This window comes from Anopheles gambiae, chromosome 2 (genome assembly GCF_943734735.2).
Source record: "Anopheles gambiae chromosome 2, idAnoGambNW_F1_1, whole genome shotgun sequence".
Lineage (NCBI taxonomy): Eukaryota > Metazoa > Arthropoda > Insecta > Diptera > Culicidae > Anopheles > Anopheles gambiae.
The window spans coordinates 33,958,397-33,984,052 of record NC_064601.1 but is presented as its reverse complement, the minus strand read 5'-3'; the positions used below and the strand labels follow the sequence as shown (position 1 = coordinate 33,984,052).

The following is a 25,656-nucleotide window of genomic DNA, read 5'->3' as shown; positions in this document are numbered from 1 at the left end:
AGCAATCGCGATTACACCACGGCAAAGAATATATTCACATCTAATCCAGTACGGCCCATGCCCAACCGTGCACACCGACACACGGTAAAGATCACGTCAAATATTAGCACAGGATACATTTCATTTTTCAGCTGCGTACCAACCGACGACGGCTGGTGGTGAAAGCCCAACCCCACCTGCAAAGGAAAGTACACGCGCGGCTGCCGTACATTTGTTATGCAAATGTGTACATTATGCTTATCCTGTCGTTTTTCTCGCACCTCGTCCACCAGCCCAAAAGCCCAACGCACGCTCTACCCCTTCCACTGAAATCCGATTCCAGGCCGGATGATTCCATTGTCTTTCTGCTTTCACCTGCTTTCGACCACGAAACAAGGCTTCCGTTCGTCGCGATTCTTCGGCAACGCGATTTTCACTCCTTCATTCTGTGCAACAACCTGCGCCCCACAGGCCGCACTTCACACCACTCCGCCGTGCGGGTGGATGCGAGCACAGGCGAGTAAATCATGTCCTTACGAAATAAATTGAATAATTCACTCAGGATGGTATCACACTTCGCCTCGCCTTTTGCCAGTGGTGATTGTTACGGCACGGTGGTAGAACGCTGAGAAGAGATGTGACTGTTGAGCGTGTTCGTGATCATGATGGGTTCGTGGTGGTGTCGACGAACAGGTGTTGGCAGGTGTAAGTGCATTGCATTGCAAAAAGTGTTCCGGAAATGTAGACATACTTTTTTACTGTTTCTTTCACACTCAATTGTACGAAATTGTTAATAAAAATTATAGATAAGCACACATTACGAGGAATGTATAGCACTCTGTACGGCAAACTGTGTTCTACTTGTTGGATGTATTGGTTGAAATAAAATAAAATAATAACATTATGGTTCATTACATATTTGTATACTACCGTCAATAGGAGTGAAATTTACATGATGCGTGCTTGAAAGTGGGCAATGCTGGATGTTTTTAAGCTACAGTCGAATCCACAATACAGGGTTTCCCACGATTTATTGGTCAGTTCCCATGATTTTTTGGTGCGTTCCCACGATTTTTTGGTCGTATCCCATAGATTTTTGGTTCGTTCCCATAATTTATTGGTATTTTTCGATTGGATATCAATACAATTGCACCAAAAAATTCTGGGAAACGACCAAAAAACCGTAGGAACGCACCAAACAAACATGGGAACCCACCAAAAATTGATGGGAACCAACCAATAAATCGTGGGAAACCCTGTAAGCATTTTTTTTACAAATGAGCTTTCCGCAGTGGAATGGAGTTGTGAATAGTTGAATGACGATTTTAATGATCTTTAGCTAGTTTTAGACCTATGGCTGTTGGCTATGTTTTGTGTATTACCATTTGTTGGAAACTGTTATAAGGTTCCAACGGACTGTCAGCCAAGGCGATGTTTTGTGCGTGCGGAAAGAGATAAAAAGGCAAGGAAACCACGTAAACGGGGCAATAGCAAGTAAATATCAAAGAGTTAATAAGCGATAAAAGAGAATAAAAATAAACTAATTTTTTGGTGCATCTGTAGTGCCAACCTAATAAATTCATTTTGTTCAATTTTTCTGAGGCAGTTTCTAACACCATTTATGACAAAATTTACCCAGAAAAATATATTGATTTATAATGAAATAGTCATTTACAGGAAAAACAGACAAGAACTTATTCTTTTTATTCTTCTTTGGCTCAACAACCGTTATCGCTCAAGGCCTGTACCACCACTTGTGGGCTTGGCTTTCGATGATTTATTGATTGCCCTCCCCGTAGCAGGATAGCCAGTACGTATGGCGACACGGTTCATTTAGGGCTTGAACCCATGACGGGTATGTTGTTAAGTCGTACGAGTTGACGACTGTACCACGATACCTAAATATCAGGAATATAGCGGGTTTTTACTAGGGGTTTTTTTTAAGAACTTTATTTTCTTCTAAATTTCCGAATTTGTTTTTCAAATCGTATACCTTCTATCCATACAGCTCACTTCCAATTGTGCCGTTGAACATACAATCTTTGGATTCATAGAAATGGTACTTAAACATCAAACATATTGCAAGCAAAAGGGCACAAAAGCAGTAGGAAAATAATATACACACTCAGGGGTATGCAAAACTACGCACTTGAATCGTTTTATGAATTTAGAGTGTGAAGTAAAACAAAAAAACACACACACACACACACACTCTGTGCGTGACATTCAAACGAGAAAAAAGGGGAGTGAAACACGGGCGCCAAAAGGGTAGCGCCAACACCGGGTGGTGTTGCTAAAATATTGCATTCTCTAGTCTTGCACCATTTCGTGCACATAAAACCAGGCAACATACGGATGCCGCGCTTCCCAGACGTGCCACCGTTTGCAGGGACAGTGCAAACGGAGGAAACATGAGCCGTGTGGTGGGGTCACATTAAGGATAAAATGTTCGCCTCGAAAATGTGTACGTGTACGTGTGTGATTGTGTGTATCCGAGCGTGTGTGTGTGTGTGTGTGTCATTTTGACAATATAGGTTCGCAGAACGAGAGCCACGGCAAAGGAAGGAACAGTTTGTAGAGACAGGCAGCGACAGGAAGGTAGCAAAGGTATAACAAAAAGGGAAGAAGAAACAAACCTGTCAAGGAAAAGCTTTGCACAGGTGGTTCGTTTCGGGTGGTTGCAAAAAAGGACACAACAGTCTTAAAAAATGCCGCGATGTCAAGCTCGCGGATGGAAGCGGAGCGGCTGAGAGTAGGCGAGCGGGTGCGAACGGGTGCGAAGGTGGTAACATAAAAGACAGGAACCAAGTCATAAGCCACCGGTAGCAGCAGAAGCTGCTCAACCCATGCTGAAACACTGAAAACAATGAAATCCTTTTTCCCGGCTACTCGCTCGCGCACATTATGCCGCACGTTTCGCAGACCTCCGGTTGCCGTGCGCGAAAGAAAGCACACCGGATCATCATGCACCTTCGCTCTGCCCGCGCGTAAGCCCGACTTGGCAGTGCTAATGCTCTGGCGCTGCACACTTTTGCTGCTGCCGATGCATACATGTGTGTTTGTGCTCGGTGTGTGTGTTTGTGTGTGAACGACTCGCATGAGTGCCTTCTTGCGTTAACGAAAGAAAATGGAATTAACAGACACACACACACACGCGTAACACGTACAGCAACACCGAAAAATGAAACAGCCTTCCTATGCTCTCTTTCGAAGTGCCAGCGCAGAGAAGGGAAGCAGGTTTACAGTTGGGAGTCGCTTTTATCATTGTTTTGCCACGGCTTGCGCTAACACTCCCTTGCCCTCGCGCTGGTAAATGGGCATCTTCGTACACAGGGCACACAGCGCACGGAAAGCAGGCAACCCACCAAGACGACGACATTTAATCTTATTTTCCCACGACATTAAACATAAATTATGCGAATATTTTTCACCCGTGCTCCACCGTGGTCTCCCCCTTCCTTTCTTTCGCGCTGCACCGAACCAAACATAAAAACAGCACATCATTTTTGCACAGTACTGGGCGTCTCCATCGGGGCGGTGCCATGCAAGTGTAGTGCGTTTCGGTACTAAATGTTCGTCAAAGTGACACTTATTAGTAGTTTTCTTTTGAATGAGCCATTCGCTCACGTTTGCCCCACACATACACACACACACACACACGCGCATACATGTCTCCGATCCCCGCCCATCTTTGTGCGACAGTTTAATGTTGTATTTATGTTTCCGGTTCCGCTAACGAATGGGGTATGCTTTCCCGCTATGCCACTCAAGCCCCGCCAGGCGCAAGAACATTCGCGTTGACATATTACATGAAAGGAAGCGACACTGTCTCACAAGCAAACACACACACACATATACGTTTACAGAGTACAAAAATGTTTGCTATCAACCTTTGCTGCGACAAGAGCTTACAGTGTGCAAATCAGAAAAGGGTTGAGAAGGAGGGAGGCATTTATTTATTCACTTACAAAATGCATTTCGAGGGAAACATCCCAGCCGCTTACCGAGCGCAAGGAGAGGAGCGTTTAAAATAGCTTCGAACCGGAATTCATCTGAAGGAGAAAAATGTGCAATACTTGTCCGATCGGAACGATTTGTTGCATGCCGTCAGTATAGCGCGAAAAGCAAACACGACTTTTGCGATGGAAAAACAGGCATACAAAAACTAAACATTCTGTTGCAAGAATCGCTGTTATAACAGTGATAACAGAGTGCAAGGACAGGGACAGTAAAATGCTTGGCAAACGAATGTTATGGTGGCAGATTTTATGCATCGCAGGTTATTGTTGCTGTCACTAGGTTCCAATCTTGGTTTTCTAAGCTTTCCCAGTATCATTATACTGTGTTTGATCAGGCATTTGATTTCATTAATGTGCACTTGAAAGGGCGAACGAAATCGGAAACATTTCAATGTCTTTAATTACACTTATGGCATATGCCTGAACGCTATCAACCAATATAAACAGACAGGAGTGTGTTAATCATTTGTGTTCCATTTGTTGGTTCGTAGAAAATTCACTCGTTGCCTTAAAGCAACATGTTGTTGTTCGATAAAAAAAAGCCAAATTTATATCGTCTCTCATCCACAGCGATAACAAAACGTACCTAGTGCGCACTAATACACATAACATTGTATGTAATGATAATAATCAACAGCCCGAAATTGTAAACAAACCCTCATTACTGAACACATTGAGCTTTTGAGCGACAGGTATATTATGGTTTACAGATGAGTATCTAATTTCGATATAATTTAACCGATTTTTTTGTATTCTGACGTCTTGCTGGAAGGCTCCAAGGAGCGAACTATATTTTTCAGCAAGTAGGTAAGCAAAATATTCGCACTATTTTAGCATGACATAACACTTTCAGTATAATGCTCTATGATCAATCAAAAAATTGAAGCTCATGAAAAGTTTTACTAACGAGACATTTACCATTGAGCTTAATGAATGCGTGGCCACGACCGTGACGAAAAGCTATCAAATTTGTTAAATTTGGAAAAAGTTTGTAATTCAGAGCTTGACAACTGCAAAAAATAAGATCTTTTCTTGTGGCTTTTTTTGCGAACCTGTATAAAAATATTCGGTTAATTAACTTCTACCGATCTTTTCCAATCATAATGTAGGCTGAAAAAACACCATAATACCGATTTTAGATTGGTGCGTATATAATACACACGAGCTGTCCCTCATCATATTTCACAAAGATCACTTTCAGGTTCAATTCCTCAGCAATCTATCCCATAATGCCACTTTAAAGCCAACATTTGTTCAACACTATTCTGCCAACGCTCATAGGGCTTAACAGCTTGAGAAGCACATCGTCGATTTTAATGATGGTTCCTGAATGTGTTGTTTGGTGTATCCAAGCCACCAAAATATAAAAAAAATATCTCCAACCTGTGTTTTAATGATGTATAATGACGCAGTATTACCTTACTTACTTCACATGTTCACATGTTAGCTGCGCTTGCAACCCAATACCAAAAGCAACCCAACACATTGTGCAACGTTCACCTGCGAAAATGACAAAGTACACTGCATTGCACGTCATAGCTCGGAGCAATGGCACGATGATGATTAAATTATGATGATTATAATAATCGCATTATAGCCACTCCATTAGCATTCCACCCAGCGTGCGTGGCCCAAGTTATGTCCTCTAGACGACGCTGTCGGGACTTGCAGAAATGGTAAAATATTGTTGAAGCAGGTGTAAGACAAAAAGAAAACAAATGTAATTATAACTTTTCTCACTACTTAACAGTTAATAAAACTAATAAAGATGTTTAATCATAGATATTCTTCAATCATACAGATAATATAGCTTCTACCTTTCTCTAGACGAAGCTTCATCAAAAACGTTACATTATGAGCACGCTGAAATGGATTGCGGTCTGAACCGGTTTTAACCACGGATAATCCTTACCCAACTAACGAGATAGCAACAGACTAGAAGCGATGCGATTCTCTACACCAGAGGTGCTTGCGAGATCCACCAAGCCGTGTGCTCACAATCAATTGGTTGATTAATTAATTTTACCTAGCTTCAACCGACCCCAAGTGCCAAGCTGTCGATTGTACATGCTTCAGTAAAACCGTACCACCAGTCGCACCGCCCGGAGGCAAGTGTAAGTAGGATTTGCAACGTCCTTAAGCACCGATTACCGATGCCCGCTGTACGCTCACGGCAATCAAGCGGACTGTACCCACGGACCTACCTCGTATCAGTTCGCGGCTTTGCGGCTTCCTTAGCAGCATGTACTCGCCGTCCTCCCGCTTCCAGGTGACGCGGGGTGTCGGATGTCCCACGGCTTTGCAGACGATCGTCGCATCCTCGCCCTCCTGCACCGCAATGTCTGCGGATGATTCCTCGTTGATAATATCCGGTGGAACTGTCGGGTGTAGGTGGGACAGAAGAAAGAGAAGAAGCTGGATTACGTACGGGGATAAAGTCAAGTAAACATAATCGTACAGTGTAAGATTTTTAACCGGTGGAGCTTGTGTTAGTTTGTGTATGTGTGTATGTCTGTAAGTGTTTACTTCGAGTGGTGCTTTGCGTTACTGCGAGCGTTTCCACTAATCCAGCAAAGCTTTTGTGCACGTCTTGGGCAGATTAAGCTGGCTGGTAGAAATCTTGGCACCCTTTGTAGACAAAATCTTAAAGCCCACAGATGTCTTCGGGTTTCATCAATATTGAATTTCCAGAGATTCGAGATACGACGCGCAAGCTTCATTGATGCTGCTGCTAGTGGCGGTAAATGGTGCTACCCGATGCTACCTCCTGGCAAGCTTTGGGATTAATCCGAGTAGGCTGTTGCGTTGTGCGTGTACACCGGCTCAGGTCGTACCAGGCAGCCCGGCGGATGGAAAGCGAGAGTAATTCGATATTGAACATTGAATATTATATTCTCATTTAATGATGTTTAACTCGACTTCGGAGGCAGTTGAGCAGGCAGCCGGTAACGAGACTACTGGGAGTCACGCCCGTGTAGCCAGTATCGGGTTTGCTGCACTAATAGGACGGAATGGTTTTGACAGATGCGTTTTGGTACGGTCGCTTCACCGATATGACAGAGGTTTGTGATGAGCTGGCTGCATGCCGTACGGCATTGCACTGCCACGAGCAACGTAAAACGCATTGTTTCTCAGATTAAACTAGAGTGCACTGCTCTGTGCTGGTAAAAGTCTTACGCATTGAATTTCAATAAAAGATTGATGCGGTCGGTGATGCTGCTTGTTAAGACAAAGAGCTTAGAACCGACCCATCGGACAAAGGATGTTTGAAAGGTAAGATTGATTGCTATGCATTATTGATAAAGATGGCCTGTTACCGACAACGAACAAGCCTCATAGTTAGCAGCTAGGAAATGAAGATATTCGTAGGGCATGCACTTTCTCTATTGAATAGTGATGTTGTCAAATAAGCAACCCTTGTCTATGCTTGTCAATTGCTAGAGAGGTAATATTTTATGAAGTCAGCATGAACATCAAAGTTTATAATAATCAATAAGTTATTACGTTCAAATTCTTCTTACATATTTCCCTCAATTGCATGACATTTCGTTTCGCAATGTGTCAATTTAGTTAAGTAGCGCTATCAATTGCCTATAATTGTTTCAAAATTGCGATAATCTCTATTGCTTCAATACACATAGAACAATCAATTATTGATAAGGAAGTTACATGTGCCAGCTAAATGCCAAAAGTAAAGTTTAAAAGGCATTTCTATCAGACAAAAACAGCACAGATATTTAAACAGTAAGGAAAAAAAGGAAACACATAACCAATAAACTGAACTTTCCTTCCCAAGAAACATTTCCCATACCTTTTACACTTAAACATGTCTTAAAGCATTCTTTACTATGAGTACACTGAGCCACATAGTTTTAACATGTCTTTTGAAGATGCTTAACAGTCTTTAAAGTTGTTAAACCTTTAAATCGTTCTGAAGTCGCTTATAAGACTGTCTGTTAAAACTAAAATTGGAGTTTTGATGGCTGGCTTTAATCAACCTGTAAATGTATTCTTAAGCACGTTTCAAAACTTGTTATTTAAGACTAAGGTATCAATATCAATTGATCTTATTAAATACCTATTAAGTCTTGGACGAAGGGAACTTGCAACAGGCTATACAGGTTGTACTTGAAATACGCTATTAACGAAAAATGTTGATAAGCCGAGTATTTCTTACTTCTTCATAAATTGTATTCTAGGATTTTCAGCTAAACAATATTTAATTTTATTTTCGTTTTGCTTGTAGTGGGTGGTTTTATCCCCTGCAAAGACTATTCGATGTATTTCTAATTTTATTAATAAATAAAAATGGATAAAACTGAGAAAATCACGATTATGTAAATATGCGAATAACAGATTCCGCGTATCTCTGACACCGTGTACGAGGAGATTCTTAAAACTTATTAGTCTGCACAAGCGGTTCCTATAGCTATGTGCTGTTTAAAAACATCTTAGCCACACATATTGCACTACAAATCAACTGAACTTGTGATCAGGAAAGACCTTCTGATCTTAAGCCAATGGAATCCATGTTTATTAATATGATTGTTCATTTGTGTGTGTAATATGTGTCAGCCATGTTGATATTTTGATAAACAAATTCATAATTTACATGACCAATAGAAAAATGGCAATTTTTGAAACGCTTTTCACGTCATGTTTATTTTGACAAAGTTTTGGTGTAAATTGTGGGTGTTATAAACAAACTTTTATTTTTAAATTAATGTATTTTTAACTAAAAATACATTCATATTATTAAAGCGTGTTGCTACGGATGTAGCTATCTATTTATTATTAGTAGCTTGGTAGACGTTTTTAGAACTGGCTATGTATGTTTCTATTTATTGCGCAGTTTAAAAATTCGTCTGTCCTTTCTGGCTTAATATTTGCTACTAACTGCGTTTGGCGATGGCGCCCTGTTCCTCGATCAGCTGTGCTATTTGACCCTATTTGACCTGCTCGCGAATTGGCCCTTATTTCGGAGATCTGGTTGTCGCACAATCTAATCGTGTTATCTCTCTTTGTGAATCTTGTACGCCATCTGCCGGGTATTTTGGGTATTTGATCGAGTTGTCAAGTCAGCTTAATGTTTGTAAATAATGCTGTTCCCTGTCCGATCACACGCGGTCGATATCGTGCCAACACCCCACCCCGTGAATCCTTCGTGAAGCAGGATTTACTTAAATTCTGCACGATATCTGTCCCCTATGTCTCGACACAATTGTGGAGACATAAAATATTATCAAAGGTCGCCTGATTAAGCGCTGGTTACACCGCTCACCATTGTTTGGCACATCGTGTGCTTGGTGTACCTTCCTCACAGCACCTTTGAGACGGTCGCGCCTGCGCTTCCCTACTATCAAACCTTCAATCAACTGTAGCTGATTTTCTGAAAATATTACGACTTTAGGCTTGTTTACTCTACCGCTATCTAGAGGGGCGTTAATACGCAAATATAGTTGATCCCTAGCACGCAATGCGTAGGGTGTAAACCTAACCTCATTTGTATCAGTATAGGTGAGTGTGTGTGTAGACTGGTTTCTAACTTGCTTATTGTTTTCTTTTAGACAAACCCTATCGACGAATGTAATGCGGTGCATGTTATGCTGCGATCTATCTTTGAACAAGGTAGTGAAAATAGTTTCGGTCTCGCTGAGGTTGCCGGTACCAAATATTGTCCCTCTCAATCGTCTTCGCTCAGCTTTTTTTAAATGTTGTTACGCCTGGTAACAATTTGGTGAGTAGCTGGATAGACTTTCTTAGAACTGGCTTGTTTGTATATAATATGTATTTGCTCAGCTACAGGGTCACCAATGTTGCCTGCTGGTGCCATCGAATCGGTGTGTTGTGTCCCGATCATTAACCTTGACTCCCCTTTCAGGAACGGCAGAATCGACAGTTCCTGAAAGTGAGTAAAATTAATGATTAGTGGATTTATGTACGGTTCTTCAAGCGGCAAACTTAGCTGTGTTGTGAAACGAGTGTTGGCAAACTCGTGTTGTGTGCAGTTGCCGCTCGCCGAAATTGCCAAGTTCCGCCGTCTCCCAAACGAATCGTCCTTCGTTACGCCTACCGCGCAGCTGCTCTCCTGTGATCCTGGCCTTCTGGTTACACCGACGTTTCGTGCCAGTTCTGTTCGCACTTCGCAGTTCAGTACGGTCGCTGGTTCTTGGTCAAATGTGTTGGTATTTTGTTGTCCATGCTCGTAAATCGTGACGGACACTTCGCGGATTGGTACCCTCGGCACCGTGGATCTCGACGCACAAGTGTTTGTCAACGATTTTATTCCTCCAGATTGGACCGTCTCATGGAGAAATGTATTGTGTCGCACATGGCAGTTTAGTAGGGAGTGTACGTGATCCGACGGAAGGTTATGTGATTGCGTCGATCGCCGCACCATCTCAGGATACTTGGCAAAAATTGACGTGTCCACGACTGCTACTGTCGCAGGATTCACATTTACCATTTCGACGTTAGCGGGCTCACCAATTTCACCATCACTCACTGCTATCGTACACTGTTTCTGCTTGTGCTGTTGCTGTTGCTGATGCTGCTGCTGCTGTTGCTGCTGCTGCTGCTGCTGCTGCTGCTGATGCTGCTGATGCTTGATCCGTGCATCGGTCGCAGATCGAATTGATGCCTTTTTTTCCTCGAGCTGAAGCCGAATCTTTAAATGTTCGAGCTTGAGGTTAGCCATTTTGAGCTCGTACTCTTTTATGGCCATCTCCCGTTCTTGCTGTTGCACTTCCATAAGCTTTTCGAGTGCCGCTTGCCTAGACCTTTTGTGTTGCGCTGTTGTCGGTGAATTTGCGGTAGGAGGCCTTTTTGCAGCATGGAATGTAGTGGGCTCTTTTTCCTCTGTAGCCAGCTTATTCGCCGAGGCTTCGCCCTCGCTATGTGCTACTCTTTTGGCTCTTTTGTCGCCTTCGCAGCTTTCAGCAGGCACCCCAGTCATCGCAATGGCTTCCTTAGAGGACTTTAGACGGCCCATCTCCTTAGCTTCGCATTTTGCCACCTTCATCACACACAAATTGCACCAAGATTTTAACATCACAGTGACGCCGACACACCCGTAATGGTACCACTTTCTGCACTTTTCGCAAGGCACCATATCTTCCACGGTGTTATGCCGCTCGCAGCCACTACAATCAAATCCGCGCTTGGTCATCGCGAACACTTTTATAAGAAATAACTTGCGTTAGAAAGTTTCGCACGAATTTTTAAATGTTGCTACGGATGTAGCTATCTATTTATTATTAGTAGCTTGGTAGACGTTTTTAGAACTGGCTATGTATGTTTCTATTTATTGCGCAGTTTAAAAATTCGTCTGTCCTTTCTGGCTTAATATTTGCTACTAACTGCGTTTGGCGATGGCGCCCTGTTCCTCGATCAGCTGTGCTATTTGACCCTATTTGACCTGCTCGCGAATTGGCCCTTATTTCGGAGATCTGGTTGTCGCACAATCTAATCGTGTTATCTCTCTTTGTGAATCTTGTACGCCATCTGCCGGGTATTTTGGGTATTTGATCGAGTTGTCAAGTCAGCTTAATGTTTGTAAATAATGCTGTTCCCTGTCCGATCACACGCGGTCGATATCGTGCCAACAAAGCGCTTTGATATTTTTCAAATTATTATAATGTATTTCAACAGTGAAATTTTCTTGGCATGGATTTCTGCTCATACGCGAGCGAATTCATCAGAAAAAATATCAAGACAACATTATAATGCTGAAATATCTCTCAACCATTATTATGACTTCATATTCAATGCTTCATGGCCATCTCAAGAACATATCCATAGCAATATGTTGTTATTTTCATTCATTCACATTCAAATGAAAAAAGAAGGCTTAATGAAATTTCCGTAGCAACATCGTTAAAACTATGATAAGATTTAAAATGTTCCTTGGATTGTAAAGTACATTATTCATGAGCATACTTTTCATAATTTCACATTTTTTTTTAAATTCAAACACTTTCTCGTTCATTCGTTTGAATATTCAATGAAGAGAAAAACTTGAAAATCATTTTAAGTCGTGTACATATTACTTCATTTGTTACTCTGCATTCTCCACTCTACACATGCTCCTACCATTGCCCTTGCTTGAGTTACTTCTGAAAGCAGGTCTCCTACCATCATGGAAATGTGAACATAATTGAACATAAAACAGCAAATAAAATTGCATATCACTCATTGAGCAAACTCAACTGTGCGCTGTAGTCGCAATAATTAAAATATCCACCGAAGCCAATGAACTATCAACTGGACTTTTCAACGATACCATTTCTTTACGTTTTCTCGTCTTTCATTGCGGATAGAAAAAATGCCAGCATTTCAGCAAAGTGAATCTTTTCACCCGTTCGAGATAAATAATAATAAAAAAGGGATACGAAACCGGCCACCATACGGTCAGTTCACCGCGGTTCCGTACACCAAAACCTAATCAAGCTCTTATCAAGCACAGCGCACTGTCTGTTGCGGCAACAGTAGCGACGGATCCCTCATGCGCTGACTCGGCTTCCATGCACCATCCGGCTGCTTTAAACCATGCCCGACAAGCTCGATTGAGGTTTTCAGCGTAAGCCGCTCCTTACTCACCGTCATCCTTTTCGGGATGCAGCCGGAGTGCGACCGTAGATGGACTTCCCGACTTTTCCGTTCGCAAGTACAAAATCGGTTGGTGTACATAGTACAAAACCAAGCGCCGGGATGGAGGAAAAAATATGTCCCGAAGGATAAGTACGATGGACGGATGAACGAAAGGAAAGTTTCCCACTGTGCACCATTGGAAGAGAGCAATCAGCAGCAGCAGCAGCAAAAAGAAGCCAACACAAAAACTGCACGGAAGCGAGTGCAACAAAAGCAGCGCTGGGAAAAACGGGCGCAGGCAAAAGGGATAATTACTCCCAGTGCAAGCCCCGAGAAAGTAATTACACCTCGAAAATCGCAACACGTTGAGCAATCGGTCGTAGCCAAGGGAAAAGAGTGGACCCCTGTACCGAGACCGGGACCGTGTAAACGAAGAGTCAAGCACAGATAGATCGTATAAATGGTTTGTGCCAATGGTGAGGCACTGCACTGCTAAAGGGATAAAGAAGACACAACAACAGCGAAAAAAAGAACACCAAGACCAAGACCAGAATGGTACGCGTAGTGAGAATGGTACTGGTGCGCTGGCTGTGACCTATGGGGAGGAAAACTCGCGAACGAGAGAAGCTGGAACCCATTCACACCGTGCACCGTGTACCGGATAAGGGGTGCAACCGAGAGCAAGGGTATTGTTACGTTCGGGCAAAAGCAATTTCATGATTCCGAAACCGAGGGCAACCCATTTGCGTCTCCATTTGTCTTGGTCTCGGGCTCTACCGTCTGGCCCGGTTTTACTGGGCCAGCGTGAAAAGGGCGCGAAAGCTGCCCTATCTCCCCTCTCCCATCACGCGGGTACGCCAGGACACAAAAGGTGCGAGCACCGCTTCCGGCTTCTTTCATTGTCGTTAATGAAAAGATTCCTGCTCGCTGCCATTACCTTTGCCGCTGGGAAACCGGCCATTACACGTTTCCACCGTTGCGGGAGGTGTTTTTACCTCCCAACCACTACTCCACGCTTCTCAACATCGGCTTGAAGGTGGTTGGGAAAGAAGGGTGAATCTCAGACAGGTGGCAAAATGGTGAAACGCACCCTAAGAAGCTGTTCCGCCTAAGCAAGCACGCCAGCATAACGACAATGTTGCTGTTAGAATGCTTCGGCTTTGGAATGAAGATACCGAAGGAAATGCGCTGCAAAGAGGCAAATGAAACCTTTTTACACCTGTCCCGTTCTTCGACACAGCACCCGCCTTTAATGGAAGGTACCGAGAGAAGCAAAATCTACCTCCGAGGAACACCGAACCATCAAAGAGCACGCACAAATTGCAGGAAACAAAGGTACAACATTCGAAAGAGGAAGCAGAGCTGCTTTTTTTCTATCTGTGTTTGTGTGTGTGTGGGAGGTTTGTTTTGGATTTTATGATTTTACGCCACGCTTTTGCTGCTTCCTTTCGCTTCCGCTTTAGCTGTCGAATCACATCCGCCGTGTCTTTGTGTGAAGAAAGAAGGGTGTCGATTTTGGGGATCGTTTGTGGTGCGCGCGGGAAAAGCAAAACGGCACCCGACTTCCTTCCGTTATCTTATATTCCCATTGCTTCACAACAAGGTGTACTTTTGCCCCCCTCACTCCCTCCGCACAAAAACCTTCAATTGGCAATGATGGGAAGGTATTTGAGATGGCGTCTACTCCCATCCCTCTGCATTTTGGCGTGGGGTTCACCAACGGCACAATGTCCAATCATGGCTGGCGAAGATAGGCAAAGGTGAAAAGAATGGCACAAAGAACTCGCCAACTCGCAAAGGCAACACGATTTGCTTATATTCGGCTCATCGCCCGGTTGGAGTGAAGAGAGGGAAGCCACACTCATTGCCATTGGAATGCTCCTGGCTGCTGAATGAATGTTTGGAATTATTTTGCTCTTTGCGCTTTCCCATCGTCTGGGGCAGCACATTGGAAGCAATGGCTCTTTTGATCATTTGTAGCTGCGGCATCTTACGAGCCCTGAACAACGACGTCGAAATAGAAACATTCGTCAAGTCATTCGGGGCCGAGGTGATGAGTGCCAGGGGAGGGGGGGTCTGCGCCACCCTTTGCGCTTTGCCAAATGATGCTGTTTTGGTGTGGCGTTGTACACACGGCTCCCTATCACAAAGCGTTACTGCTATCTGGCATGCTATGTGTTCTATTTCAAAGCACTGTTTTTTGTTGCTACTTGATCTATTCTTAGCTCACGCGGAATCGCCTTTACCAGCGGGAGAGAAATAAGTTATGCAAATATTTATCGAACCATGTCGAAGGTGTGGGGTGCAAGTCTGTAATTGGAAGCAGACAAGGACTTATTTATGTTCCGGTGGGAATGTTAGTGTGGAGGTATTTAAGGAATGACATGACAAACTAAGGCATTCGAAAGTAATGCTATTAATATACTCGGTTCCGGCTGGTAAGCATTTGAATCCACACTATTTTGCGAACTCATTTCCGGATACGACGTTTGCTGTTCACGACGATACCTTACTAGCGACTAGATGGCATAAATACGCACACAATCGTTTGTGCGTTGAAACGAATCGTGAGTGAAGATCGTGATTTATACACCTTTTAGATTTTACCAGTAATTAAAATTTCGTGTAATTTTGCTTGGAATAATTAGTATACAATTACTTTTCTAACTAAAAATATACTGTCTAGCTGATAGTTGAACTAACAGAGGGTGTTTATTATTTAGTTAGATAGCATCAACGCATTGAATATCGCATCAAGGAACGTAGGTACTAAGCAAACATTTCACTTTTATTTTCAAAACCTTCAAAACTCTCAAGTACCAAGTACAGCTCAAATAAACAGCACCCTACTAATGAAGCACAAATTACCTTTTTGCTAGCAACACAAAAATAATCTCTATCGTCGAAATGGTTTCTTCATTATCGAGCGGGGTGTTAGAATCTCGTCCGAAATAATTGCTACTACAGTCTGTAGGCAAGGGAACGATTATAAAAAAAACGAACGGAAACCCAATTGAAATCCAAGCCAACAAAACCTCAGCAACAGCAGGAATCGTTTCAACAACTTAATTATTCCACCCTTTTAGTCCAACCTCCACCCGTCCACGCGCTCGGCCTCCCTTTACCCCTTTACCGACGTTCTTCGCCCCGTTGTATCCGTGACGTTCTGCGGCTTGGGTCCGAATGTGATTAGTTTCTCAGGGCCCCGGGATAATCTTTGCTTTCGATAAAGTCATCCGACACCGGGAGCCCGGGAATCCCTTCGGAGAATTCTGTTTAATTATTCCGTCCAATGCTTGCAACTGCTCGCTTTCCTTTCCGCTTTTCCTGCCTGCTTGAAAATTGCAATTTTCTTCCAATGGACCGATTGGGCAAATGAAAGAAAAAGGCTGAGTTGGTAGTAGAGAAACAAAAAAAAAAATAGCGGGAGAAAAACGCTCCATCCTAGTATGGGTATTTTCTTTGCACTCTTTTTGCAAGGATCTACTCTCTAGAAGGAAAAAGCTTTCCCTTGTGTGGCGTGTGGTCGATTATTCGAACGTTGCAATGATGCCACGGGAATGCAGCTTGTTTGGTCGCAGAAGAAGTGCATTCAAAATGGAATTCAATTGCCTCCCTTGCGGCACGGCAGCATGCAAAACGAAAGCGTACTTTAGCAGTCGCTTCCGATCGTATGGAAAGAAAGCAAAAAATGTTCTTGCAACGATTTTTCAAGTATTTTTTACCTCTCTATGACTCAACTAGACCCTCTATCTCTCTTTCTCTCTCTCTCTCTCTCTCTTTCTTTCCCTTTCTTTCTCTCCCTCTCTGTCTAATACACACGCCAACTGCTAGACGCTCTTGACAGGCATGACTACACGTTTGCTCGGTTATTGTTTTATCGCACATTCGAACAGCATCCAGCAGTACAAAAAATGAGACACATTCATGACGAAAACTGGAGCTCAAGGAAGCAACAGAATAAAAAAACATAAAACAAAATGTATTAATGCAAAATTGAGTGGCGGATGTGACATCGCGAGGAAAACCAACTAAAACATTCTACTTGTATTTTGCGGGATGGAACTACAAAGAGGATCGGTATGCACTCAAATTTCAAAGTATTGCAAGTCGTATATGTGGCTAGTATTGAACCATAAGATGGTGCAAAACATATTTAAAAGCAAAATGTATTCAACCGCAATTACCGGAACAATGAAATTATTATATTAGTGATTGACTCAACCGAAGTTCATTTAAAAACATAATAAAAATTACTATTTAAATTAGATGAAAGCTGTTTTCCTCGATGATCATCCGCAAAGAAGCATGTTATATAAACACACGTTTAAAAATATAAAAAAGAAGGTGTTTCTGACTGAGAGGAGAGTCAAACTCAAGTTGGACGAAGTGGACTGTACGTGAAAATTCTTTCAATTTAACATGAAGCGACTAGACTGCTACACAGTTCTTGGTAGGAGCGAGGTCAAGTATTAGCCAAAATCGGTTTGGCCATCTTGGATGTCATTTGACAGCAAAAAGCCCTGGAAAACTCATCAAACCCTCAAACCATTATTATTAAAAGAGGCATCAAAACATTTGGTGAAACATTCAATAACCAATGTACAATTTTCTTCTGATGATCACACCGATTTATCATTTTTATCACAATTAAAATTTGAACCGAAAAGGGCAATTCGATGTCCAACTGCCTGTAAGTAACTTTTGGTTACTTGTCAAATAGTTCTATATTACTTGACCTCGATCCTACACAGTCCTTGGTTTGATCCTTTTCGTTCAGTCCGAGCGTTCGTCAATTTTTGTCCAGCCCGAGACCTCTAGCGACCGCTAGCGGAAGTTCGGGCTTGTACACTCCTTGTCGATCCTCTAACGATCGCGTCGTCACCATAAAGCGACAAGTATCGATCAATTCGATTGATTTTTTTATTGACATCTTTGGATCTGTAAACACATGGTTCCACCCAAAGCAATTACCTGCCTGAATTGAATAGTATAAAAGAACAGCACGACTACCAAACAATGGTAAATTAAAAATAACAATGAATTCCACATTTTATTGATCTTATAGAAGCTCTTCCAGGTGACACGACGCAAACCAGCACTCCTAATGAGCACGAAACAACTAGCAACAGGAATATGATCAGCATTACTTCGACCGTCAGCTGAACGTAGCTCGTTGTTTCTGGTAGCTCAGATTCCTCCGTGTTTAATGATGTCGGATTATGCTTGTGTGCGTGTTTGGAAATGGTTGCGAATGGCATTTTGCAACGCTTAAAAGAACGGAAAAAACTCTCAACAACATGGCACTGACAGGACTCCCTTTTGCTTGCGTTACCGCTGTGCACGAACAGTTGATCTATCGCCGCCGCTGATAGTGGAAGCTGCTGTACAATCTTCCTATTCTGTTCCGGTGTGTTGCGTCTGTTCACAAACAACCAGTATGCCACATTGCCAATCTTTTGATCCTTCACTACATTCAGACATTGCGACAGTAGCAAATAGTTGTAACCATCACCTTCCAGCTGAAACTGATGACTGTACGGCACCAAGCATGCCGGTAGGTTCATCAACGAATGCTGTTCCATTTGGTCGAGAAAAACCTCGTAACAATTACCCACCTTCGAGAATTTGGCTACATACGAGACGCTGAAATGATCACATCGCATGTTGAGCAGCAGCACACGTTTTTTTGAACCTTTTGTCTGCGTACTGGGCGGTAAAGCTGACGAACAGTGCAGCGACAGCTCCATACAGTGCGGCTGAATGTCGGGAATGGTAAAGATGGAGAGTCGCTTGTTGTACTTCCGCACAAAGGGTTGATATACGATCGATGATAGAAACTCAGTGTCAAAGGCTCCACTGGCGGTACGGTTAACTAGCGGTAAGTTTTGATCACAGTACCAGCTGCAGCTTTTATGGACGTTGTTGCAATTGGAAAAACTGGCAAACCACTGGGCGAATACGTTTGCATCCAAGATAATCAGTAACAAAATCGGCACAAACCTTACCGGACGCATGATGTTCGCGTACTGCCGAGTTGGACGAGATAATGCCGCAGTAACAACGTGCTCGCCACGCAGCCATTATTGAATCGTTAATATTGCATTTAACATGAGGCTTAAAAGCAATACCACCGCTCATAACAAACGTGTGTTGCAACGGTAGATATTTTGAAATTATGTTTGTCGATCATTGAGTTGTCTAGACAAGGTAGGTTTTTCTAAAGACATTCTTTCAATACGTGTAAAAGTTCTGCTTTGATAAAATCTAGTAAGTTTTACGTTGGGAATTCAGAAAGCGCAAAACAAGGTTACAGAAGACACGCTGTTTATACGAGTGGAAAAAATCTATATTATAGCAGCAGTGTTATAAAAGTATTACATATATGTAAGAAAGGAAAAGCGCTAGTGGTAGTGAGAGAGAGAAATAACGATAGCGAGATCAGGAGAACGAGAGCGAACTAGGAACGAGTAGCGAGAGAGAGAACGCGCAGCTTTAAAATCGGGAGCGCGGGTTAAGTGCGAGGAGTTGAATTCGGACCGCGAAGCGAATAACATGTTGTGAACTGAAATCTAAATAAAGCGTTATTTGTCTAAACCGAATAAAAAACTCCACATTTGGTGTCAGAAGTGGGATGAAAATCCAGCAAACAGTGGTTTTACGTGTAGCTTGTGGAATGAACAAGAGTGATTAGAACGTTGAGTAGATTGATCTAAGAAAATCAATTGAAGTGAGGGAAAAGTGATCCCGTGACTAATTGATTTGAGGTGATCAGAGTTAGACTCAAATTTCTGTGGAGTGAAAGTCAGTCAAAGTGAAGGAAAGTGTTCGTTCCTGTGACCGATTGATTTTCGCCAAAAAAGTTGACTGATCAAAAATGGATGAGCTGGAGCAGCGCATTCTTGATCTGTGTGAAGAATTGACGAAGACTGGCCTAGCGAAAAGGTGCCAGCAAAAAGGGTTGCCCTCAACGGGAACCAAAGAAGAGATGGCTAGATCACTAGTGGAAAGTGAAGAAATGTCCAGCGCGGATGTTTCTACCATGGATCAGTATCATGACGTTTATGAAAAATCTGAAGCGGCAGCTAGCAGTGCAGCAGCGAAAGTGGAGCCGAGCATAGTGCAGCAGCCCTACTCCTTTAGGGACGTGGAAGAGGGAATTGAGACGTTTTGTGCAGATGGCTCGGTGAATTTTGCTGCGTGGCTGACTGATTTTGAGGATGTTGCGACCATGGCGGGATGGTCAGATGAGCAAAAATATGTGATGTGTCGAAAAAAGTTGGTGGGCACAGCGAGAAGTTTTTTGCTAACGATGCGTGGGGTCTCATCGTTCGGGGCTCTTCGCAAGGCGCTAGTAGCAGAATTCGGAGAAAAAGTGCGTCCGATGGACATTCATCGTCAACTTGCATCACGACGACGGAAAAAAGGGGAATCTGCTTTGGATTTCATTTACTCTATGCAGCGAATTGCCAAACAGATTGACCTTGACGAAGAAAGTGTGTGTGAGTACATTGTTGATGGTATCGCGGAGAGCGAAGCGCAACGCGCCACATTGTACGAAGCACGCACGGTGAGAGAGTTGAAAGAAAAAATTGCCTGGCAAGAGCGTGCAGCGCAGAAACAAACACGTGCGGTGAGATCTGCATGGCACGAGCGCGCGGGGCAGAAAGAGAACAAAAGTTTGCCAGCTCAAGACACAATTCCTGTGAAAAATGCAACAAAAGCGCGTTGTCTTAATTGTGGTGTGATGGGACATATGGTACGGAATTGTCCAGAACAAAGAAGTGGACCACGGTGTTTTCAGTGCAACGAGTTTGGGCATCGTGCGAATCAGTGTGGGCAAAGGAATAAACAACAACCGGGTACAAGTACAAACCTGATAAACCATGTCCAAGCTGAGCTACCGACAAAAATGGTCCAGTTGGGGGGAAAAAATATAAAAGCGGTTATTGACACAGGCAGCGAAGTGTCGATTGTCCGTCAAGACACATTGCAAGATTTAGGGTGTGTACAACAAAGGATGGAACAATCCATACAACAATTGCGTGGTTTTGGTGGAATCATACAAAAGCCGATAGGCGAATTGGTAACAAACATTGGCATCGATGACGTTGAATACGAAATCGGTTTGCTGGTGGTCTCTCCAAATTCGATGAAGGTTCCAATGCTGGTAGGCATGAATTTTCTTCGAAGTGTTTGTTACGCTATAACCAACGATGGAGTGCAGATTTTTAAGAAAAAAAGTGACAATGAGGAATCGGGTAGCGATCACGAAAGTGCTGTGTATAAGATTGATTGTGAACAAATCCAAGAACTGGAAGTGCCGGGTAAGTTTCGAGACAAGGTACAAGCGCTGAAAAGTCAATACGAAGCTTCAGTGGTGGATAATTACGAAGACAATTGTCCCATACAAATGAAGATAGTGTTGGAAGAAAACGCGTCACCTTTTCGGCATACGCCCCGTCGCTTGCCTTTAATGGAGGAAGAAGCAGTCGAAAACCATGTAGGGGAATGGTTGAGGAAGGGAATTGTTCGTCCATCGACGTCAGACTTTGCAAGTCGCGTTGTGGTAGTGAAAAAGAAAGACGGCACTAGTCGGATTTGTATCGACTTTCGGAAACTGAATACAATGGTTCTAAAGGATGGGTTTCCAGTTCCATTGTTAGAAGAAGTTTTGGAGCAGCTTCAGAGTGCAAAGGTGTTTACTGTTATGGATTTGGAAAACGGGTTTTTTCATGTGCCGATAGAAGAAGCTAGCCGCAAGTATACCGCATTCGTTACAAAATCGGGATTATTTGAATTTAATCGTGTGCCATTTGGACTATGCAACTCGCCAGCGGTGTTCATAAGGTTTGTGAATTATGTTTTTCAAAATTTGCTAAGAGAGAATGTGTTGCATATTTACATGGACGATATTGTGGTTTGTGGTAGTACGGCTGAGGAGTGTTTAGAAAAAATGGGGAAAGTGTTTGAAGTAGCAGCCCAAAATGGACTAAAAATAAAGTGGAAAAAGTGTCGTTTCCTTCAAACATCGATTGAGTTTTTGGGACATCATATTGAAAACGGATCGATTTGGCCTGGACAAGAAAAAGTTAGTGCGGTGAAAAATTTTCCTATACCGAAAAACATAAGAGCAGTGCAAGCGTTTTTGGGTTTGACGGGATTTTTTAGGAAATTTATAAAAGGATATTCTATTATGGCCAAGCCTCTTACTGACTTGTTGCGGAAGGAGGTAGATTTTAAAATGGGTAGTATAGAGATCGAAGCCTTTAATGATTTGAAAAGTGCGTTAGTGAAAGAACCGGTGCTCAAAATATACGATCGAAATGCTAAAACAGAAGTGCACACGGATGCTTCCATCAAAGGGTTTGGGGCAACAATGTTGCAATGGTTTGATGGAGAGCTGCATCCCGTATATTTTTGGAGCAAGAAGGCAACCGATGCAGAGGCCAAACATCACAGCTATGTGTTGGAAGCAAAGGCTATTTATCTTGCGTTGAAAAAATTCAGGCATTATCTCCTGGGGATAAAGTTCAAGCTTGTGACCGACTGTAATGCATTCAAACAAACATTGAAGAAAGCAGACGTTCCGCGAGAGGTGGTGCAGTGGGTTATTTGCTTGGAGGAGTTTAGTTTTGAGGTGGAACATCGTGCCGGAGACCGATTGAAACACGTCGATTGTCTCAGTCGATATCCACAGTTAACAATGATGGTGACATGTGAAGTGACGGCTCGTGTTAAAAGAAGTCAACAAAGGGACGATTCAATAAAAGCGATAGTTGAAATTCTTAACACCAGACCGTACGAAGATTACAAAATAAAAGGAGAACTTTTATACAAGTGTGTCGAAGGACAAGACCTTTTAGTGATTCCGCGTGATATGGAAAAACAAATAATTTCGGACATTCATAGTGAGGGTCATTTTGGACTATGCAAAACCATGCACGCCATAAAACAACGGTATTTTATACCGCATTTAGAGCGAAAAGTGAAACTGATTCTCAACAGCTGTGTGAAGTGTATCATCCACAATAAGAAGTTAGGACGAAAGGAAGGGTTCCTGCACCCCATTGACAAGGGAGATCAGCCACTGCAAACCCTTCACCTCGATCATGTAGGGCCGATGGACGCCACGGGAAAGCAGTACAAATACGTTTTGACTGTAGTGGATGGTTTTTCCAAGTTCGTCTGGTTGTACCCGACAAAAACGACTGGAGCGGAGGAAACGTTGAGGAAGCTGGAATGCTGGTCGACAATTTTTGGCTATCCGGCTCGTATCGTAACCGACAGGGGCTCAGCTTTCACAGCCAACGCATTTGGTGAGTACGCTAATCGCCATGGTATACAGCACGTCGTTTGTACAACAGGAGTGCCGAGGGGCAACGGTCAAGCGGAGAGAGTGAACCGCACCATGTTATCGGTTTTGACGAAGTTGTCATCGGAAGATCCTGGAAAGTGGTTCAAGGTGGTGCCTTCTGTGCAGCGAGCGATTAACTCTCATATTCACGTAGCAGCTGGAAAGTCGCCATTCGAGTTGATGTTCGGGACAAAGATGAGGACGTCGGAGGTGGAAGACTTGTCGCGGTTACTGGAGGAGGAAGCGTATGATCGTTTTGATTGTGAACGGCAGGAAATGCGAAAAGGAGCGAAGAATGACATTTGTAATGCGCAAAATGTATATAAAAAACATTATGATTTATCACGAAAGCCGGAATATGCGTACGTGGTAGGAGATTTGGTAGCCATCAAAAGAACACAATTTGTAGCCGGAAGAAAGCTTGCTAGCGAATTTTTGGGACCGTATGAAGTTATTAAAATTAATCGTAACGGACGATACAAGGTTAAAAGGGCAGCCAATTGCGAGGGACCGAACATAACAACAACAAGTTGCGACAACATGAAGTTATGGTCGTTTGCCATCAGTAACGACAAAGTATTTTCGGAAGATGAAGCAGAATCGGAAAATGAATAAAATGAATTGGAAGAAAAACTTCAGGGGCTGAAGATAGGGTAGGACGGCCGAATGTAAGAAAGGAAAAGCGCTAGTGGTAGTGAGAGAGAGAAATAACGATAGCGAGATCAGGAGAACGAGAGCGAACTAGGAACGAGTAGCGAGAGAGAGAACGCGCAGCTTTAAAATCGGGAGCGCGGGTTAAGTGCGAGGAGTTGAATTCGGACCGCGAAGCGAATAACATGTTGTGAACTGAAATCTAAATAAAGCGTTATTTGTCTAAACCGAATAAAAAACTCCACATATATGTAAATAGTAATTTTCACTAACCAGTTTAAAAATTGATGTAGTTTTTCACGATTGTGCCACTGCCTGATAGTACATATTCTCGATCTGCCTTGATCCTTATCGCTTTTCGCTTCTTTTTCATCTTAGGCACAACAACTGTTGTCGGTCCAAGCTTGGCTGTACCACTAGTGAGCTTGGATTCCATTGACTTATTTATTGATTACATATAGCACGAAGAGACGGAGCGGGTTTGCTCCTAAAATTGCAATGTGCCGAGATACGGAAGGAAATCTCCTGATGGACGAGTGGGAGGTGATCGAAAGGTGGAAGTGCTACTTCGAAGGACATCTGAATGGAGCAGAGACAAGAAAGGCTGGTGCAAGTGACAGAACAAGGTAACGCACAGCAACAACAACAGCGACAGCAATGGTGCAGACGACGAGGTGCTACCTCTGAATGGGATTAAGAGTCTGATGGCAGCGACCGAGCTCTTGAAGATAGGGCCGGAGAGGCTTACCATCGAAATGCATCTTCTGATCGTGAAAATCTGGGAACAGGAGGAACTACCGGAGGAGTAGAGGCTGGATGTCAAGATCCTGAACCAGATCCTGTTCTGCAGACATGAGTCCTGTACTACAAATTTCGTCGGCAGCTATCAAGCTGGGATTGTTGGACGCAAATTCACCAAAGACCAAATGTTTACTCCACACCAGATACTCCAGTTGTCGCTCACGCGACGTGAGTACCAGTGAGCGTATGCGTAGGCTACGTGAGTAACACAGTGAGCGTATGCGTAGGCTACGGTGAGCGTAGGCGGAGCTTAGTAGTACCACTACTACTAAGCCGACAAAACTGTTTCCTTGCGGAACATATGCATCAGTGCTGCGCGGCAACAAGCGCAAGTTGACGAACTTGCGCACAGGAACCCTGGTTCGATTCCGCGTAGCGATTACTATTTTCGTCGTTACGTTCCAGAACAGGATTACACTAAAATACGGGAAAAACGGCTCTACTAAATATAATTATATTTTCGCGGAAAATGCTCTAGGCAATCGCTAGTGCACCATGTTGCTTGTAAACGACTCCAGTGGAAGAAAAATAAAATAGTTAGCAGCAAAAGGATAAATTTTGTGCAAGAGATTATTACTTCCGATTATTCCGAAAGTATTTAGATCCGTTCCACACAAGCCCTGTACTCCTTTCGAGACCCTACCCAAGGCAATCTTGACTGGACACTACTTGGCGAGAAGGCGTGGTCACCATCCTCTCCTTTACTACCCGGGCTCGTTCCCTCGTGTCAACTGACCAAAGTGTTCGACATTGGCAGGATTCCCCTTCCGTCCGCATAGGCCCCCGCAAGCTTGGGGCAACTAGCTGGAAGGCAGCCGTGAGGCGCGAATCTCTGTCGGTGAAGACGCTGTGGGAGGGAGGCACTTGGGGCAAGACCGTGGTCGACGGGTCCGCTTCGTCCATCCGCTTCGACAGCATGGGAAGGCAGTGGGCACGGAAGCCGACGGCATCGCCAGGACCAGTCACCTTCGCGGCTGGTCGGTGCACGACGGAGGCCGGGCGACACCAGTTGTTGCTTTGAAAAACGACATCTTTTGCAAACGCGACACCTTTATGTTATGAATTTCATTTAATTCAATTTCTCTTTACAAGCAATCGCCACGACGATCACATTTTCTAAACTTAACGGATAGTATTTTTGAATTTTAAATGAGAAAATCGCTCAAAACGCTTGTTACCCTTTTCAAGTGTATATCCCTGACAAACTTACACCGGCCTGATAAGTCTAGAAATATGTCACGCATCCACGCATGGTTCTTC

The 25,656-nt window shown here is 43.3% G+C and overlaps 1 protein-coding gene across 4 annotated transcripts in view; it reads right to left on the bottom strand.

Annotated features, from left to right (window-relative positions):
• Positions 1-25,656, bottom strand: part of LOC1273907 (lachesin) — an 80,996-nt gene that overhangs the window by 24,319 nt on the left and 31,021 nt on the right. For all 4 annotated transcript variants that reach the window (XM_061642838.1, XM_061642840.1, XM_312941.5 and 1 more), the window contains one exon: positions 6,203-6,376. In XM_061642838.1, coding sequence (XP_061498822.1) covers positions 6,203-6,376 — 174 coding nt within the window. The remainder of the gene's footprint in view (positions 1-6,202; positions 6,377-25,656) is intronic.